This window comes from Pogoniulus pusillus, unplaced genomic scaffold (assembly GCF_015220805.1).
Source record: "Pogoniulus pusillus isolate bPogPus1 unplaced genomic scaffold, bPogPus1.pri scaffold_58_arrow_ctg1, whole genome shotgun sequence".
Lineage (NCBI taxonomy): Eukaryota > Metazoa > Chordata > Aves > Piciformes > Lybiidae > Pogoniulus > Pogoniulus pusillus.
The window spans coordinates 922,930-941,597 of NW_026974711.1; the positions used below are offsets into that span (position 1 = coordinate 922,930).

At 63.3% G+C, this 18,668-nt stretch overlaps 2 protein-coding genes and 1 long non-coding RNA gene across 3 annotated transcripts; 1 reads left to right on the forward strand and 2 right to left on the reverse strand.

Annotated features, from left to right (window-relative positions):
* The first annotated feature begins 16 nt into the window (after positions 1-16).
* LOC135174277 (uncharacterized) lies at positions 17-1,852 on the forward strand. Its single transcript, XR_010301843.1, has 3 exons — positions 17-56; positions 228-1,611; positions 1,761-1,852. It is a non-coding gene; the product is annotated as an uncharacterized LOC135174277 (long non-coding RNA).
* A 1,008-nt stretch (positions 1,853-2,860) lies between these two features.
* LOC135174276 (cytochrome c oxidase assembly protein COX14) lies at positions 2,861-3,369 on the reverse strand. The gene is made up of 2 exons (XM_064141507.1): positions 3,271-3,369; positions 2,861-3,150 (listed from the first exon to the last, which is right to left on the reverse strand). The coding sequence occupies exon 2, from the start codon at positions 3,140-3,142 to the stop codon at positions 2,984-2,986; it is 159 nt and encodes a 52-aa protein (XP_063997577.1). The 5' UTR covers positions 3,143-3,150; positions 3,271-3,369; the 3' UTR covers positions 2,861-2,983.
* A 4,642-nt stretch (positions 3,370-8,011) lies between these two features.
* Positions 8,012-16,850, reverse strand: GPD1 (glycerol-3-phosphate dehydrogenase 1). Its single transcript, XM_064141570.1, has 8 exons — positions 16,763-16,850; positions 15,551-15,728; positions 14,871-15,011; positions 14,230-14,368; positions 12,333-12,445; positions 11,179-11,412; positions 10,641-10,747; positions 8,012-9,702 (listed from the first exon to the last, which is right to left on the reverse strand). Exons 1-8 carry the CDS (start codon positions 16,801-16,803, stop codon positions 9,606-9,608), a joined length of 1,050 nt encoding a protein of 349 aa, XP_063997640.1. The 5' UTR covers positions 16,804-16,850; the 3' UTR covers positions 8,012-9,605.
* Between the last annotated feature and the right edge of the window lie 1,818 nt (positions 16,851-18,668).

The following is an 18,668-nucleotide window of genomic DNA, read 5'->3' on the forward strand; positions in this document are numbered from 1 at the left end:
ATGAAGCTGCAGGGTAGAGATGAAGCTGCAGTTTGAAGATGAAGCTGCAGTTTGAGGTGAAGCTGCAGGGTAGAGATGAAGCTGCAGTTTGAAGATGAAGCTGCAGGGTAGAGATGAAGCTGCAGGGTAAAAATGAAGCTGCAGTTTGAAGATGATGCTGCAGGGTAGAGATGAAGCTGCAGGGTAGAAATGAGGCTGCAGTTTGAAGATGAAGCTGCAGTTTGAAGATGAAGCTGCAGTTTGAAGATGAAGCTGCAGTTTGAAGATGAAGCTGCAGCTGTCACCTGAAGCCATTTTCTTGCACTTCAGTCTTTGTCCCATGGATACCTGCAGAAGTTATCTCTGCCTGTGACCAACTGTTCCTTTAACTGGGATCAACTCCAGGCAGGACAAGCTCGGACTGGGCTGGCTGCTGGCCACGGGAGGGTCACAGCGCCACGGTGGTGACGGTTTTGCTCCAGCACAAGGCTCAGTGGCTCTCCTCGGTGTGTTCCAGAGCGTGGAGACGTGGGGAGGGACCTGTAGTTCTCCCTCCCAGCTACCCTGTGGCTGCAGCAGAGCCTCTCCCTCGCTCCTGCTGTGAGCTCTGCCCCAGACTGCTGCCACAGGAGCGTCCCAGCTTGCCACCAGGGTGCTACAAGCTGAGGAGGTTACAGCTGCTCTCTTCTGCTGCCAGGAGGAACCAGGCCAGCCTTTGCTGCCTCTTTTGGTGCTGCAGCCCCCTCTGAAGCCTTCCTTGACTGGAGCCTTCTGAAGCAGGGGAGGGGGTCGATTATTGCCCCTAAGACAACTCTCACAATGCCTTTTTTAAATCATAGTGGGGGGGGGGGGGGGAGGGTTTGGGGTGTGGTTTTATTTTTCCTGTTGCAAGTTGTGGTTTTGAAGACTTTTCTAGACCTACTGGATCCAAACTGGCTAAGCCAGGACTTGAGAGCTGAGGGTGGACCAGGACAGCTGGGTTGTGTTTAACTTGCCCCCCCCAAAATGAGCTGTTTTCAGTCCCAAGACAGAAGTGAATGTTTGCTGCTGTTGATTTCATGCAGCCCTGTGGAGGAATGTGACTGGGCTGGGACAGCAGCCACACCACAGCCTTTGCTTCTCCTCTTAACCCAATGGTACCTGGGGGGGGGGGCAGTGGAAGAGTCCAGGGGTCAGGTTGAAGAGGAGTTGGGAAACTTCTTCAGTTGTTACCATTTTATACCATTGTTTACTCTTGATCTATGATTAAATGATGCTTCAGAAGCTTGGCTGGCACCTTGCAGCTGGAGAAAACAAACCCAGGCTCTCTCCTACCCCTCTGCTCTGCCAGGGTGAGGCCAGAGCTGGAGGATTTGGACCAGTTTTGGGGCTCACCCAGGTCCAGAGGGGTAGGAAAACTACTGGAGAGAGTCCAGTGGAGGCTGAGGAGGTGCTGAGGGGCCTGGGGCAGCTCTGTGAGGAGCAGAGGCTGAGCCCTGGGGCTGAGAGCCTGCAGCAGAGCAGCCCCAGAGGGCATCTGAGCAGTGCCCAGCAGGAGCTGAAGGGTGGGGGGCAAGAGGCTGGGGCCAGACTCTGCTCAGTGGTGCCCAGGGACAGGACAAGGGGCAGTGGGCACAGACTGGCACCCAGGAGGCAGAGTTCCAGTTGGCACACACTGACCCCCCAGGGAGGCAGAGTTCCAGTGGGCACACACTGACCCCCCAGGAGGCAGAGTTCCAGTGGGCACAGACTGGCACCCCAGGAGGCAGAGTTCCAGTGGGCATACACTGACCCCCCAGGAGGCAGAGTTCCAGTGGGCACACACTAACCCCCCAGGAGGCAGAGTTCCAGTGGGCACACACTGACCCCCCAGGAGGCAGAGTTCCAGTGGGCACACACTGACCCCCCAGGAGGCAGAGTTCCAGTGGGCACACACTGACCCCCCAGGAGGCAGAGTTCCAGTGGGCACACACTGACCCCCCAGGAGGTTCCATCAGAGCAGGAGAAACTTCCTTGGTGTGAGGGTGCCAAGGCCTGGAGCAGGCTGCCCAGAGAGGTTGTGGAGTCTCCTCTGCAGAGCTTCCAACCCCCCCATGCCACTGTGTCTCTGGGCAAGCTGCTGGAGCAGGGTGAGGTTGGCACTGGCTGAGCTCAAGAGCTCCCTTCCAGCCCTCCCTGGGCAGGCTGCTGTGGGTGCCCTGCTGGAGGTTGGCACTGGGTGAGCTCCAGAGCTCCCTTCCAGCCTTCCCTGGGCAAGCTGCTGTGGGTGCCCTGCTAGGGCAGGGTGAGGTTGGCACTGGGTGAGCTCCAGAGCTCCCTTCCAGCCCACTCTGGGCAGGCTGCTGTGGGTGCCCTGCTGGGGCAGGGTGAGGTTGGCACTGGGTTAGCTCCAGAGCTCCCTTCCAGCCTTCCCTGGGCAGGCTGCTGTGGGTGCCCTGCTGGGGCAGGGTGAGGTTGGCACTGGGTGAGCTCCAGAGCTCCCTTCCAGCCCTCCCTGGGCAGGCTGCTGTGGGTGCCCTGCTGGAGGTTGGCACTGGGTGAGCTCCAGAGCTCCCTTCCAGCCCTCCCTGGGCAGGCTGCTGTGGGTGCCCTGCTGGAGGTTGGCACTGGGTGAGCTCCAGAGCTCCCTTCCAGCCCTCCCTGGGCAAGCTGCTGTGGGTGCCCTGCTGGAGGTTGGCACTGGGTGAGCTCCAGAGCTCCCTTCCAGCCTTCCCTGGGCAAGCTGCTGTGGGTGCCCTGCTGGGGCAGGGTGAGGTTGGCACTGGCTGAGCTCCAGAGGCCCTTTCCAGCCCCGGGCCGGGCTCTGTGTGTGCCTCCTCCGCGGCTCCGAGCAGCTCCGCGGCCGCGCAGCGCAGAGCTGGGTGCCGGTGCCGGTGCCGGTGCAGTCTCCACGCCACACCTCGCCCTTCCCGCAGCGCTTTTATTGCTCTCCACCTCCGCTCCCGTCCTGGGGACATCCTGGGGACACGTCGGGGCCGTTTCTCCGCTCCCTCGCCAAGCCGGGGTCGGGCGGTACCGGCTGCCGTCAGCTGTCGGGGCCGGCGGCGGCCTGGCGCTCCCGGCGGCGCTGCAGCAGGCGGTAGTAGCGGACGCCGCAGAGGTAGCCGCCGTACACCGTCAGCAGCAGCATGGAGCTGGTGAACGCCTTGTAGCCGAAGTCCGCCAGCTGCTTACCGGACACCATGGCTGCGCCTGCAACGCACCGCGGCGCTCAGCGGGGCCGGGAGCGCAGCCTGCCCGGCCTCGTCCCCCCCGGCACCGGCCTCGTCCCCCCGGCACCGGCCTCGTCGCCCCCAAGCTCCATTGCCGTACCTGCGCCTCGGGCTCCGGGACTCGGCTCCGGGACTCGGCTCCGCTCCGGTAAGCGCCCGGTCCCGGCCGTCACGTGGGCGGCAGCGGTGCGTACTGGGAAGTGTGGTCCGCCGGGGGGGGTGTGGAGGGGTGTGGGGGTGTGTCAGCAGCGCCCCCTGGCGAGGGGGAGGTGGCACCGCCGCGCTCCTGGCACCGCCGCGCTCTTAGCTCCGCTGCGCTCTTGGCACCGCTGCTCCCTTAGCTCCGCTGCGCTCCTGGCACCGCCGCGTTCTTAGCTCCGCCGCTCCCTTAGCTCTGCCGCGCTCTTAGCTCCGCTGCGCTCTTGGCACCACCGTGTTCTTAGCTCCGCTGCTCCCTTAGCTCCGCTGCGCTCTTAGCTCCACCGTGCTCTTAGCTCCGCTGCGCTCCTGGCACCGCTGCGCTCTTGGCATCGCCGCTCCCTTAGCTCCGCTGCGCTCTTGGCACCGCTGCTCCCTTAGCTCCACTGCTCCCTTAGCTCTGCCGCGCTCTTGGCATCGCCGCTCCCTTAGCTCCGCCACTCCCTTAGCTCCACTGCGCTTTTGGCACCACCGCGTTCTTAGCTCCGCTGCTCCCTTAGCTCCGCTGCACTCTTAGCTCTGCTGCGCTCTGAGCTCCGCCGCTCTCCTGGCACCGCCGCTCCCTTAGCTCCGCCGCTCCCTTAGCTCCGCCGCGCTCTTAGCTCCGCTGCGCTCTTATCTCCGCTGCGCTCTTAGCTCCGCCGCTCCCTTAGCTCCGCCGCTCCCTTAGCTCCGCCGCTCCCTTAGCTCCGCCGCGCTCTTAGCTCCGCTGCGCTCTTATCTCTGCTGCGCTCTTAGCTCCGCCGCTCTCTCGGCACCGCCGCTCCCTTAGCTCCGCCGCTCCCTTAGCTCCGCCGCTCTCTCGGCTCCGCCGCTCCCTTAGCTCCGCCGCTCTCTCGGCACCGCCGCTCCCTTAGCTCCGCCACTCCCTTAGCTCCGCCGCTCTCTCGGCACCGCCGCTCCCTTAGCTCCGCCGCTCCCTTAGCTCCGCCGCTCTCTCGGCACCGCCGCTCCCTTAGCTCCGCCACTCCCTTAGCTCCACTGCGCTTTTGGCACCACCGCGTTCTTAGCTCCGCTGCTCCCTTAGCTCCGCTGCACTCTTAGCTCTGCTGCGCTCTGAGCTCCGCCGCTCTCTCGGCACCGCCGCTCCCTTAGCTCCGCCGCTCCCTTAGCTCCGCCGCGCTCTTAGCTCCGCTGCGCTCTTATCTCCGCTGCGCTCTTAGCTCCGCCGCTCCCTTAGCTCCGCCGCTCCCTTAGCTCCGCCGCTCCCTTAGCTCCGCCGCACTCTTAGCTCCGCTGCGCTCTTATCTCTGCTGCGCTCTTAGCTCCGCCGCTCTCTCGGCACCGCCGCTCCCTTAGCTCCGCCGCTCCCTTAGCTCCGCCGCTCTCTCGGCTCCGCCGCTCCCTTAGCTCCGCCGCTCTCTCGGCTCCGCCGCTCCCTTAGCTCCGCCGCGCTCTTAGCTCCGCTGCGCTCTTATCTCTGCTGCGCTCTTAGCTCCGCCGCTCTCTCGGCACCGCCGCTCCCTTAGCTCCGCCGCTCCCTTAGCTCCGCCGCTCTCTCGGCTCCGCCGCTCCCTTAGCTCCGCCGCTCTCTCGGCTCCGCCGCTCCCTTAGCTCCGCCGCGCTCTTAGCTCCGCTGCGCTCTTATCTCTGCTGCGCTCTTAGCTCCGCCGCTCTCTCGGCTCCGCCGCTCCCTTAGCTCCGCCGCTCTCTCGGCTCCGCCGCTCCCTTAGCTCCGCCGCTCTCTCGGCACCGCCGCTCCCTTAGCTCCGCCACTCCCTTAGCTCCGCCGCTCTCTCGGCACCGCCGCTCCCTTAGCTCCGCCGCTCCCTTAGCTCCGCCGCTCTCTCGGCACCGCCGCACTCTTAGCTCCGCCGCCCACCGCGGCCTCTGCCTGTCCCCGGCCCCACGCTCCTCAGCACGGCCCTCGGTATTGGCCTCGCTGTGAGGCCCAGCACAGGCTGCGCTGCCTGGGGCCGTGGTGCCAACCCCCACACCGGGCACGGGGTGGAGGCTGTGCTAGGCCTGCTCAGCACCGAGGCCCCCATGAGGCTTCATCCCCCTCCCCAGGGCCCAAGCCTGTGCGCACAGCCCAGGAGCCTCCCTCAGGATGCCCTCAGGATGCCCTCAGGTGGCCGAGCTCCCCCTGCCAGCGTTCCCTGCTAGCCGTGAGTGTGCTGGCACAGCCCTGCCCTGCCCCCGGAGCTCTCTCAGGCCCTGAGGCTGCTTTCCCCGAGCTGTTCCCCTGGAGGATGCTGAGCTTGGATGTGCTGAGGCTGCAGAACATAACTCCAAATGGCAAAGGGAAGACTTTTTATAGCTCGTGGCACTCCAGCAGCAGTGCAAGGGTTGGGCTGCCTGAAAGCCAGAGAGGAGTGCACTGCCCACACCCAGGTGAGGCTCAGCACCTGCAGGACACTGCCAGCAGCACCTGGAACCAGGGAAACCCACATGGAATCGACCAGCTTGGAAGAGACCTCCAAGATCATCCAGTGTAGAGAGCAATCAGCTCTGCCCTGAGCTTGCTCTCCTCCAGGCTGCACCCCCCCAGCTCCCTCAGCCTCTCCTCCAGGCACCTCCCCAGCCTTGCTGCCCTGCTCTGGGCACCTTCCAGCACCTCCACAGCTCTCTGCAATGGAGGAGCCCAGAACTGGGCACAGCACTGCAGGGGTGGCCTGAGCAGTGCTGAGCACAGGGGCAGAATGACATGAGGAGGGATGCACAAAGCCCTTCCAAGGCAGAGGAGCCAACAGCCAAATGCACAACCAAAACACAATCCCAGATCCTGCTGCAGCTCCAGGCAGGTGCAGGCCCAGGAGAGAGACTGCAATGGGCTGAAGGGGAAGAGCTCAGGGATCCACTCTCCTGGATGAGCCAAAGACTCAAGCTGAGATTCCTGCAGCAGTTCAAGACAAAGGCAACCAGAAGTTGTGCCAGGCCTGCAGGATCACTTTTCCTTCATGCTGGTGCCAGATGGGTTTGAGGGCACTGGGTGAATAAAGAAGTGGCTTGATGGCTGCTCCCAAAGAGTGGCTGCCAATGGCTCCATGGCCAAGTGCAGGCCAGTGCCAAGCAGAGTCCCTCAGGGATCAGTCCTGGCACCAGTCTTGGTCAGCATCTCTGTGGGTGCCATGGGCAGAGGCACTGAGTGCAGCCTCAGCAGGTTTGCTGCCCACACCAAGCTGTGTGGTGCTCAGCCAGGCTGGAGGGCAGGATCCATCCAGAGGGCCCTGGGCAGGCTGCAGAGCTGGGCACAAGCCAAGCTCAGGAGGTTCAACAAGACCAAGGGCAAGGTCCTGCAGCTGGGTCGGGGCAATGCCAAGAACCAATCCAGGCTGGGCAGTGCCAGACTGCAGAGCAGCCCTGAGGAGAGGGACTTGGGGGTGCTGCTGGAGGAGAAGCTCAGCAGGAGCCAGCAGTGTGCACTTGCAGCCCAGAGAGCCAAGCAGAGCCTGGGCTGCAGCAGCAGCAGTGTGGCCAGCAGGGCCAGGGAGGGGATTCTGCCCCTCTGCTCTGCTCTGCTGAGAGCCCACCTGGAGTCCTGCCTCCAGCTCTGGAGCCCCTGGGCCAAGAGGGCTGTGGAGATGCTGGAGCCTGTCCAGAGCAGGGCCAGGAGGATGCTGAGAGGCTGCAGCAGCTCTGCTGTGAGCACAGCCTGAAAGAGTTGGGGCTGTGCAGGCTGGAGCAGAGGAGGCTCCCAGGTGACCTTCTTGTGGCCTGTCAGGAGCTGAAGGGGGCTCCAAAAAAGCTGGGGAGGGACTTTTGAGGCTGTGAGGGAGTGGCAGGAGTGAGGGGGATGGAGCAAAGCTGGAGGTGAGGAGAGTGAGGCTGGAGGTGAGGAGGAAGTTGTTGAGCAGGAGAGTGGTGAGAGGCTGGAATGGGTTGCCCAGGGAGGGGGTTGAGGCCCCATGGCTGGAGGTGTTTGAGGCCAGGCTGGCTGAGGCTGTGTGCAGCCTGCTCTAGGGTAGGGTGTCCCTGGGCATGGCAGGGGTTGGCACTGCCTGATCCTTGTGGTCCCTTCCAGCCCTGCCTGATTCTATGACTCTCTGTTTCTCTCCTGCCTCCAGCCTCAGCACAGCTCCTCCCTGGAGGCTGCTGGAGCTGCCTGCTTTTTGTACAGTAGCTCAGTTGAATTTAAAGGTCGCAGGCTGCCTGCTGAGAAAGTGTCTAATAAAAGGCACAGAAGCCACTGCAGTGCCAGCAGATTAAATTCCCTGAGCAAGAGGCTGAGCAGAGGGCTAAGAGTCCTGGAAAGGTCACTTAGCACAAGATGCATTTCAAAAGCAAGGCAGGGACAAGGCAAGAGCAGGAAAAGCAGTTGGGAAGAGCTGACTAAAACCCCACAGACAGCTCAAGAAGTCAGAGAAAGGGAGGCCTGGGGGGGGACGTGGGGCACAAGTGGGGTCCTGGCTCACAGCCCCTGCAGGCTCCAGGTGGAAGAGTTTGGATGCTGAGCCCAGTTCAGTCTCAGCACTCTTTGGTCCTGCAGCCAAACTCGAAGGCTGGAAGTGCTGCGGAGAGCAGGCAAGTGGGACACTGTGTTACGCTGCGGTGGAACAGCGACCTGCGGGGGCATTGTTGCTGTTTCTGGGACAGCACAGGGAGGGGGCAGAGCCAGGAGGGAGCTCGCAGCGTCCTGATCTGCTCTCCTAGCAAGTCCAGCAGGCACCGACCCAAAGGCAAACACGCAGCAGCGCAGGGAGTGTGGTTTTCCTTCTCCTCTCCAGGTTTATTGTTGCTTTCAGTGATCCTAGAGGCCACTGCTGGGCAGAGAACGGGGGATGGGCAGGGAGACCTGCAGCATCTCTCTTCTGCCAGCCCAGAGAGGGTCAGTGACCTGCTGGCCACAGTGGCCTGAGCAAACAGGAGCAGAGCCAAGTCCAGGGGAGCAGAGGGAGGCACGCAGCAGGCAGCTGGACAAGGGGAACGTTTCCAAGGCACAGCACAAGGCAGGAGACCTCTGTCCTCTGTGCTGATGTTGGAGGTCTCCTTGTGTCCCTCTCGTGGGTCATGTCCATTGCTGCCCTTTGTGCTGCTGGGCATTTTCCAACCCTCCCTCTCCCCTCGCAGGAGGGGCAGCAGCAGCAGCAGGCGAGTGTGGGACCTGCTTTCACAGCTCCTGGAAAGCCACAGGCAGAAGGAGCCAAGACCAGGCTAAGGCACAGACTGGGGCAAGGCAGAGAGAAGGCAAAAAGCTGCTGTGGGTCATTCACCTGGCAGCAAAGTGAGCCAGCTGCTTGGGCAGGTACCCTGCCAGGGGGTACACAGCCCACAGGCTGCTCAGAAAGGCTTTGGGGCAGTTGGTCCCTGCATTGCTGAAGCTAAGCCAAGTGACAGGAGGGAGGGAGGCTGCCTGGGCACAGTCCGTGGGCACAGAATTAGCACAGGCAGAGCTGTGCCAACAGGGGAGTTCCCCGGGGTGGGGGGCAGGGGTAAGGGACCAGGAGAGCAAGAACTGAGTAAACAAACTCTGAAGTCTGACTCTGGGGCTGCTTCTCACACGCAGAGCTGTGGCCACGCTGCTGGGCAGCAGCAGTGAGTGGTGGCTGTGGGAGCAGCACACGGCAGAGTGGCAAAGAGCTCTGCTTTCTGTGCTGGTGCTTCCGAGGAGGAAGAGTCACAGACGGCATCGGGCTGGGAGGGACCCTCGAAGGGACTCCAACCCTCCTGCAGTCAGCAGGGACAGCTCCAACTGTCTGCCCAGGGCCACATCAAGTTTGAGCTTGAATGTCTCCGGGGATGGAGCCTCAACCACGTCCCCAGGCAACCTGTTCCAGCCCCTTTGTTAGCCCCACGGAGCTTCAGCCAGCCTGGTGGAGCCTGGCAAGGGAGCTGTGCCCTCACCACGAGGCAGCTAAGCCCAAAGCAGCAGCAGCAGCCAGCAGGAAGGTGCTGGGATCATGCAAAGTGGCCCCGTGTGGGCTAGCAGGAAAGCTTCTCAACCACCCTCCCCTGAGCAGTGCCTCCTGCACCAGTCCTGCCCAGCTGAGCGACCTGGCAGAGACCTGCAGAGAACTGAACCCACCGTGGCTAGAGGAAGGGAAAAGAGGAAGATGCTCAGCCCTGAGACAGCAGCAGAAGCAAAATGAGCCCTTCAAAGAGGGAAGGAGATCAGCAGGTACCTCTGCCACGATGCCAGGCTCAGACTAGCAGTGTCCTGTGCTGAGGAAGGGGAGCTCTGCCCTCCCAGCACTGCAGAGGCCACCAGCAGACCTGGATTGCCCACACAGCTGCAGCAGCAGGGCCAGTGGGTGTGGGCAGGAGCTCTGCCCCCACCCCAGCAGGGTCAGTGAGCCCTTACATGTGCACGGGGTGGTTCTGCAGGCACTTGATGACATCAGTGACAGGTTTGCCCTCGTAGCAGATCTGGTACACAGCTGTGAAGAGGGGGAACCTGCAGGCAGAGGAGCAAAGTCACCACAGCTGCTGGAGTCAGAGAGCTCAGCTCCTGCTGCAGCACACAGGAGTGCCCTCATCCAACAGCCCATTGCTGCCCAGCTGCTTTGGGGTGGGCACTGCAGAGTGAGTTGAGCAGCACAGACCAGGGAAGTCCTTCTGCCCCTGTGCCCAGCACTGCTTAGGCCACCCCTGGAGTGCTGTGCCCAGTTCTGGGCTCCTCCATTGCAGAGAGATGCTGAGGTGCTGGAAGGTGCCCAGAGCAGGGCAGCAAGGCTGGGGAGGGGCCTGGAGCACAGCCCTGTGAGGAGAGGCTGAGGGAGCTGGGGGGGTGCAGCCTGCAGCAGAGGAGGCTCAGGGCAGAGCTGATTGCTGCCTGCAGCTGCCTGCAGGGAGGCTGTAGCCAGGTGGGGTTGGGCTCTGATGCCAGGCAGGCAGGGCCAGGAGAAGGGGACACAGCCTCAAGCTGTGCCAGGGCAGGCTCAGGCTGGATGTTAGGAGAAAGCTGTTGTCAGAGTGATTGGCACTGGAATGGGCTGCCCAGGGAGGGGGTGCAGTGCCCATGGCTGGAGGTGTTGAAGAGGAGGCTGCATGAGGCACTGAGTGCCATGGGTTGGTTAGTTAGAAGATGATAGGTGAGAGGTTGGACTCAATGATCCTGGAGCTCTCTGCCAACCTGCTCCATTCTGTGGCACTGAGGCTGGGGACACTCTGGAGCAGGTTGCCCAGGGAGGCTGTGGATGCTCTTTGCCCCGGGGGTGTTCAAGGCCAGGTCGGATGAGACCTTGAGCAAGCTGAGCCTCAGGGAGCTCAGGTGGGAGGTGTCCCTGCCTGTGGCACCCATCCTGTGGCTTGATGAGAATCCCTCTCCTGCAGCTGCAGGGCAGCCTCCCCCTCCCCCCAGAGGAGCAGGCAGGAGCTGCCTCCAGCGCTCACCTCTCCACCACCTTCTTGCTCTTAAGGATGCGATGCAGCTCCGCAGCCGTCTGGGGACCCTGCAGCTTCTGCCCGTTCAGCATCTCCTGCTCCAGCTGCTCGATGGACTGAAACGACCCAACAGTGCCAGAGCTGCTCAGAAGGGTTTGGGTGATAGGATGAGGAGCAAAGGAGGATCAAAACTGGAGCAGAGGAGATGCAGATTGGACATGGGCAGGAAGTTCTGTGCCAGGAGGTCGGTGAGACACTGCAACAGGCTGCCCAAGGAGGGGGTGGTGGTGGTGGTTGTGGATTCATCCCTGGAGCCAGGCTGTGCCACTGTGCACCGTGGTGCTGCCAGGCTGTGCCAGTGGGCACCGTGGTGCTGCCAGGCTGTGCCACCGGGCACCGTGGTGCTGCCAGGCTGTGCCAGTGGGCACCGTGGTGCTGCCAGGCTGTGCCACCGGGCACCGTGGTGCTGCCAGGCTGTGCCACTGGGCACCGTGGTGCTGCCAGGCTGTGCCCAGCTCAGCAGCTGCTGCTTCTGCTCCCCACTCACCTTCCCAGTCCTGGCAAAGGCTTCAGCCACTCTGCGGTTGCGGCCACCGTAGCAGGTAGTGATGAGGTCGGCGACCCCACAGCTCTCCAGGAAGGTGGAAGGGGTGACAGGGCCCTTGCAGAAGAGCTTGGCAAAGTCGATCATCTCCATCAGCCCCAGGCGGATGACGGCAGCCTTTGTGTTGTCGCCGTAGCCCAGCCCATCGCAGAACCCAGCCCCGACAGCCACCACGTTCTGCAAAACAGCAGCAGCGGGGAGGGGGCTGCGCCTGAGGAGGGGGCTCAGAGCTGTGCTGTGGCCATAGAGTCATCAGATCCTCTCAGCTCATCCAGCCCAATCCGCTCTCTAACCCTACCCAGCCCCGACTCATGGCCCTCAGCACCACATCTCTGCAGCTTTGAAGCATCTCCGGGCGTGGGGATTCAGCTCCCTCCCTGGGCAGCCTGTGCCAGGCTTTGAGAGCCCTTCCAGGGAAGAGTTTCTTCTGATGCCCAAACTACAGCCCCCCCTCCCGCGGGTAACTTGAGGCCATTTCCTCTTCTCCTGTCCTTTGTTCCTTGAGAGAACAAACCAAACCTCCACCTGGCTCCAGTCTCCTCTCAGGCAGTCTCCTCCCTCCTCTTTGCTCCAGGCTGCACACCCCCAGCTCCCTCAGCTGCTTCTCCCCAGCCCTGTTCTCCAGACCCTTCCTCAGCTTCATTGCCCTTCTCTGGACCTGCTCCAGCTCCTCAATGTCCTTCCTGGAGCAAAGGTCCCAAAAGTGACCCCAGGATTCCAGCTGTGGCTTTGACAGTGCCCATTCCAGGGGGACAATCCCTGCTCTGGTCCTGCTGGCCACCCCATTCCCAGTAGAGGACACACACAGAGCATCCATGGGAGGTGTTGAAGCCAAGCCTGGATGAGGCACTTAGTGCCATGGTCTGGTTGATTGGGTAGGGCTGAGTGCTAGGTTGGGCTGGATGAGCTTGGAGCTCTCTGCCAACCTGCTCGATTCTATGTCCCCCAAGCACAGGCTCCAGTCGGTGTCAGTGCTCACCACCACAGCTCCCTCCAGAGCTTGTCATAGGGTTGCACCCAGCAGGGTTCTCCCGACTTGGCAGCTCCTCCCCTGAGCTCCCACAGGCTCTGCAGTCCCTGGGGAGCAGCTCACCCACCTTGAGAGCCCCACAGATCTCCACGGTGTCAGCTTCCTGCACTACTGTCACCCGAAAGTTCGGGGTCTGCATCAGCTCCTTCAGTTCCTGCCCATGCTGCAGGTTTTTGCAGCCTGATGAAGCAAAGCAACAGTGAGGAAGACTACGGAGGGACAGCCAAAGGCAGGACTCTGCTGCTCCTGCCTGGTGGTGCTGCCACTGCAGCAAGAACTGTAGAAGCATCAGGGTCAGAAAAGCCCTCCAAGGGCATCCAACCCTCAGCCCAGCACCTCCCTGGCCACCAAACCATGTCCCAGAGTGCCACATCTGCACCTTCATGAACACCTCCAGGATAGTGGCTCCATCACCTCCCCAGGCAGCCTGTTCCAGGCTGGATGAGGCACTTAGTGCCATGGTCTGGTTGATTGGACAGGGCTGGGGGATAGGTTGGACTCCATCACCTCTCTGAGCAGCCTGTTCCAGGCTGGATGAGGCACTTAGTGCCATGATCTGGTTACTTGGACAGGGCTGGGGGATAGGTTGGACTCCATCACCTCCCTGAGCAGCCTGTTCCAGGCTGGATGAGGCACTTAGTGCCATGGTCTGGGGATAGGTTGGACTCCATCACCTCCCCAGGCAGCCTGTTCCAGGCTGGATGAGGCACTTAGTGCCATGGTCTGGTTACTTGGACAGGGCTGGGGGATAGGTTGGACTCCATCACCTCCCTGAGCAGCCTGTTCCAGGCTGGATGAGGCACTTAGTGCCATGGTCTGGTTACTTGGACAGGGCTGGGGGATAGGTTGGACTCCATCACCTCCCTGAGCAGCCTGTTCCAGGCTGGATGAGGCACTTAGTGCCATGGTCTGGGGATAGGTTGGACTCCATCACCTCCCCAGGCAGCCTGTTCCAGGCTGGATGAGGCACTTAGTGCCATGGTCTGGTTACTTGGACAGGGCTGGGGGATAGGTTGGACTCCATCACCTCCCTGAGCAGCCTGTTCCAGGCTGGATGAGGCACTTAGTGCCATGGTCTGGTTACTTGGACAGGGCTGGGGGATAGGTTGGACTGGATGATCTTGGAGCTCTCTTCCAACCTTGCTTGATTCAAGTTTCTTCTAATGTCCAACCTAAGCCTGCCCTGGTACAACCTGAGGCCATTTCCTCTTGTCCTGCCTTTAGTTAGTTAGCAGAAGAGGAACCCACTGCAAACATTTGCAGGTCCACCAAGTGCCAAGCACTTGCTGGCTGCCAGACAGGCAAGGTTCAACCTTGGAGTTCTCTCCTTCTGTGTCAAACACGACAGAAACACCAAGCCCAGGACATCCAAAACACCTTCAAAGCTTTGGCTTTGCAGGCTGCAGGGCACTGCTGTGCACTGGCTGCGAGAGCAGGATCTGCCTGCACCCCTCCAGCCTCTGCAGCCTCCTCCGTGGCATGTTTGCCTTTGTTCCCAACACAGACACTTTGAATCCCACCCCTTCTAACTCAGCAAACTGCTCTGTTGGTTTTGGCTGCTCTGCACGATCCACAGCGTGCAGGGTGCATCCAGCAGCCACCAGATGAACTTTCCAGCAGCCCTGGCTGGCAGGCATGGGAGATGCAGGTGAATGTTCCAGTGGAGCCCAAGGGGATTAAGGCAGGAACTCGATGCCTAAAGGGCCTTTTGGTGGCCACCTTTTACTCCGTGCCTAGCGAGCTGTCTGCTGTGGGTTTCAGACGCGCAGCTCCGCTCTGCCTGAAGGGAGCAATCCCCTCCTGAACCCCCTGGGTGGGTTCGTTCAGCTGCCTGGAGCTTTGCTGCCTCCAGAGGGAGAAAGGGCTGGATCCCCGAGGCAGCAGCTGCTCCAGGCTCACCCCTCTGCCTCCTCCTGCTCGTTAGAGATGAAGGCTGCTAATGAGGAGGGTTGGCGGCTCCTTACCGATGGTGGTTTCACAGAACTTCTCCTCTGCTACCTCGTTAGCGATGTTGGCTCCCATCAGGACGCTCATCTCTATCCCCAGCTTCTCGTGGATGATGTCTGAGATCAGCCTCAGCCCATCTGGGCCTTCATCCACTCCCTGGGGGACAACCAGGGGCAGAGATGGGCACCTGCCCCCTCTGCAGGCTCAGCTCCCTGCCCTGCTCCTGCCATCCCTGTGCTGCCACACTGCAGCTCTCATCCCAGCAGCCCCTCAAGCTGTGCTGCACCCCTGAGATCTCCCTGCTCCCCCTCCCTGCTCCCCCTCCTGCTCCCCCTCCCTGCTCCTCCTCCCTGCTCCCCCTCCCTGCTCCTCCTCCCTGCTCCCCCTCCCTGCTCCCCCTCCCTGCTCCCCCTCCCTGCTCCCCCTCCTGCTCCCCCTCCCTGCTCCCCCTCCCTGCTCCCCCTCCCTGCTCCCCCTCCCTGCTCCCCCTCCCTGCTCCCCCCTGAGATCCCTCATCCCCTCCAAACCCCCACAAAGACACTTCCCACACCCTCCATCATGCCTCCCCCCCTCCTCCCTCCATGCCAGGCTGCCTTGAGCCAACCCCCCCGTGGCCTGATGCCCGAGTGGGGTGCCCAGGGCAGGCTCCTGCTCACACCTTGATGAGGGACATCCCCACGGCACCCTTCTTCACGTGGCCCTTGAGCTGGTCACAGACTGTGCCAATGAACTGGTGTGGCACCACGAAGAGGAGGATGTCAGCCTCAGCACAGGCTTTCAGTAGGTCTGGCTCTGCCACCTGGGGCGAGTGTGAGTGGCATCAGCTCCCTGTGCCTCTGAGCAGTGAGAGGTGTCCTGAATCCAGGACAGAGGGGACAAGGGGCATGAAGGCAACGGCTGCAAGGGAAGGAAGGGCACAGAGTCGCTGCCCTGAGGTCCCCGTGGGGAGCAGAGCAGCCTGAGCTGGGCCCACAGAAGTGGTGGGAGAAGCTGGGGTCGTTCTGGGGAGCTCAGGAGGGCAGTGCCATCAAAGGGGCTGAGTGCCCAGATGTGGGGCACGACGCAGCCCCCCCACAAGCTCTCCGCTGGCTGCCAGCATGGGCACAGCCACATGGCCTCAAGCCCAGGCTGAGGAGCGCCAGAGCAGGGCAAAGGTGGGCACTGAGAGCAGCCAGGGCCGAGCACAGACCAAGGTCACCGAGAGGGTGAAGTCGAGCCCGGTGCAGCCCAGCGCAGCATCCCCTGCCTGCGGCAGCCCCACGCCCGGGCTGCCAGCGGTGCCCGGCTGCCAGGGGGCTGCCAGGGGGCTGCCAGGGGGCTGCCACTGCCCGCACTCACCACGTTGTGGGGCAGTTTGTGCCCTGGCAGGTACTTGACGTTCTCATGCTCGGTGTTGATGATGTCGGTAAGGCTCCTGCCGCCCACCTGCTCCTCCAGCACCCACATCTTCACCTGGTCCTCGAAGGTGCGCAGCCGCCCCGCGTTGCTGCCCGCGATCTTGGCGATGGCCGAGCCCCTGCGTGGGCAGAGCAGCGCTGCAGAGCGGGCACCGAGGCTGCGGGCAGCAGGTTGCCCTGGGCACCAAGGTTAGCTTGCAGCGGGGGTACCGCGGAACGGCGGCGAGGACCGGGACGGCGCCGTGCCCCGGGAGGGGGTTAGTGCCATGCCCCGGGAGGGGTTAGTGCCGTGCCCCGGGAGGGGGTTAGTGCCATGCCCCGGGAGGGGTTAGCGCCGTGCCCCTGGAGGGGACAGTGCCGTGCCCCGGGAGGGACAGCGCCGTGCCCCGGGGGGGCGGTTAGTGCCGTGCCCCGGGGCGGGTTAGTGCCGTGCCCCGGGATGGGACAGCGCCGTGCCCCGGGAGGTGCAGTGCCGTGCCCCGGGAGGGGTTAGGGCCGTGCCCCGGGAGGGGACAGTGCCGTGCCCCGGGAGGTGCAGTGCCGTGCCCCGGGAGGGGACAGTGCCGTGCCCCGGGAGGGACAGTGCCGTGCCCCGGGAGGGGGTTAGTGCCGTGCCCCGGGAGGTGCAGTGCCGTGCCCCGGGAGGTGCAGTGCCGTGCCCCGGGAGGGGACAGTGCCGTGCCCCGGGAGGTGCAGTGCCGTGCCCCGGGAGGGGGTTAGCGCCGTGCCCCGGGAGGGACAGTGCCGTGCCCCGGGAGGGGTTAGCGCCGTGCCCCGGGAGGGGACAGTGCCGTGCCCCGGGAGGTGCAGTGCCGTGCCCCGGGAGGGGTTAGCGCCGTGCCCCGGGAGGGGACAGTGCCGTGCCCCGGGAGGGGTTAGCGCCGTGCCCCTGGAGGGGACAGTGCCGTGCCCCGGGGGGGTTAGCGCCGTGCCCCGGGAGGGACAGCGCCGTGCCCCGGGAGGGGTTAGTGCCGTGCCCCGGGAGTGGGTTAGTGCCGTGCTCCGGGAGGGGTTAGCGCCGTGCCCCGGGAGGGGTTAGTGCCGTGCCCCGGGAGGGACAGTGCCGTGCCCCGGGAGGTGCAGTGCCGTGCCCCGGGAGGGACAGTGCCGTGCCCCGGGAGGGGCAGCGCCGTGCCCGGGCAGCGCCGCTCACCAGTTGCCGGAGCCCACGATGCACACTCTCTTGCCGCCCATGGTGCGCGGATCCAGGGCACTGAGCGGCGCTCAGCTCCGCCGCTGCTATTTCACAGCCTCCCGGAGCAGGAGGTGGCCCCGACCCGCCCCCGGCTCCGCCTCAGCCCCGGGGCCCGGGGGGGGGGACACGGACACCCGCGGGCACCGCGCCCGGCGCTGCCCCGGGCACGGCTCTGGGGGCTGCAGGGGCAAGAAGCTCTCCGGGTGGAAGGGGGAGAGGTCTGAGCCCAAAGCCCACCGGAGCCGGGAGGGGAGCCTGCGGTGCCTCTCCCCCTTCTGCTGGCTCAAATCGTGTTGGTCTCGCCCCCCCCATGCCCAAGAGCAGCCTCTTTGCCCCCACTCATGCCCAAGAGCAGCCTCTTTGCCCCTACTCATGCCCAGGAGCATCCTCTTTGCCCCCCCATAGCCAAATGCAGCCTCTTTGCCCCCGCCCCATGCCCAAGAGCAGCCTCTTTGCTCCTCCATGCCCAACAGCAGCCTCTGTGCCCCCCATAGCCAAATGCAGCCTCTTTGCCCCCCATGCCCAAGGGCAGCCTCTTTGCCCCCCCATAGCCAAATGCAGCCTCTTTGCCCCCCATGCCCAAGAGCAGCCTCTCCCTCATAGCCAAGAGCAGCCTCTTTGCTCCTCCATGCCCAGGAGCAGCCTCTTTGCCTCCCCGTGCCCAAGAGCAGCCTCTTTGCCTCCCCGTGCCCAGGGGCAGCCTCTTTGCCCAGGAGCAGCCTCTTTACCCCCCCCCCCCCCCCATGCCCAAGAGCAGCCTCTGTGCCCCTCATAGCCAAGAGCAGCCTCTTTGCTCCTCCATGCCCAGGAGCAGCCTCTTTGCCTCCCCGTGCCCAGGAGCAGCCTCTTTGCCCAGGAGCAGCCTCTTTACCCCCACCCATGCCCAAGAGCAGCCTCTGTGCCCCTTCAGGTAGCAACCATGGACCAGGGCCCTGCTCCAGCCCTCATCTCCCAGCCTCAAGTCTGCTGTGCAGAGGTGATTGTCCCCTGGCCTAGGCACTGGTGGAGAGGCCACATCTGGAATCCTGGGGTCAGTTTTGGGACCCTCACTGGCAGGACATGGAGGGGCTGGAGCAAGGTCAGAGCATGGCAGCACAGCTGGGGAAGGGTCTGCAGAGCAGGGCTGGTGAGGAGCAGCTGAAGGACCTGCAGAGCTCAGCCTGGGGGGGAGGCAGAGTGAAGACTTCCTTCTGCCTCTCTGCAGCTCCTCGAGAGGAGGCTGGAGCCAGCTGGGGTTGGGCTCTGCTCCCAAAGGAGGACAAGAGACAGGACCAGGGCCTGAAATTGTCCCAGGGGAGGTTTAGGTTGGACATGAGGCACAATTTCTGCCCTCCAAGAGGGGGTCAGGCATTGGCCCAGGCTGCCTGGGGAGGTGGTGGAGTTCCCATCCTTGGAAGGGTTTCAAAGCCACTCAGATGTGGTGCTGAGGGCCATGGATCAGCACCAGCCTTGGCAGAGATGGAGAATGGTTGGACTGGATGAGCTGAAAGGGCTTCTGCAAGCAAAACCCTCAGGCTCAGTGCCCTCCCAGGTGGGCAGCAGAGCCAATGGCAGCCTGGGCTGGCTCAGGAGCAGTGTGGGCAGCAGCACAAGGGAGGTTCTTCTGCCCCTGTGCTCAGCACTGCTCAGGCCACCCCTGGAGTGCTGTGCCCAGTTCTGGGCTCCTCCATTGCAGAGAGCTGTTGAGGTGCTGGAAGGTGCCCAGAGCAGGGCAGCAAGGCTGGGGAGGGGCCTGGAGCACAGCCCTGTGAGGAGAGGCTGAGGGAGCTGGGGGGGTGCAGCCTGCAGCAGAGGAGGCTCAGGGCAGAGCTGATTGCTGCCTGCAGCTGCCTGCAGGGAGGCTGTAGCCAGGTGGGGTTGGGCT

Coding starts and splice junctions, on each gene's coding strand:
- LOC135174276 (XM_064141507.1), bottom strand. CDS start 3,142: ATGGTGTCCGGTAAGCAGCTGGCGGACTTCGGCTACAAGGCGTTCACC.
- GPD1 (XM_064141570.1), bottom strand. CDS start 16,803: ATGGGCGGCAAGAGAGTGTGCATCGTGGGCTCCGGCAACTG. Junction 15,012..15,550: donor ACAAACTGCCCCACAACGTG/GTGAGTGCGGGC, acceptor CACTCGCCCCAG/GTGGCAGAGCCAGACCTACT. Junction 9,703..10,640: donor AGCAAGAAGGTGGTGGAGAG/GTGAGCGCTGGA, acceptor CTCTGCCTGCAG/GTTCCCCCTCTTCACAGCTG.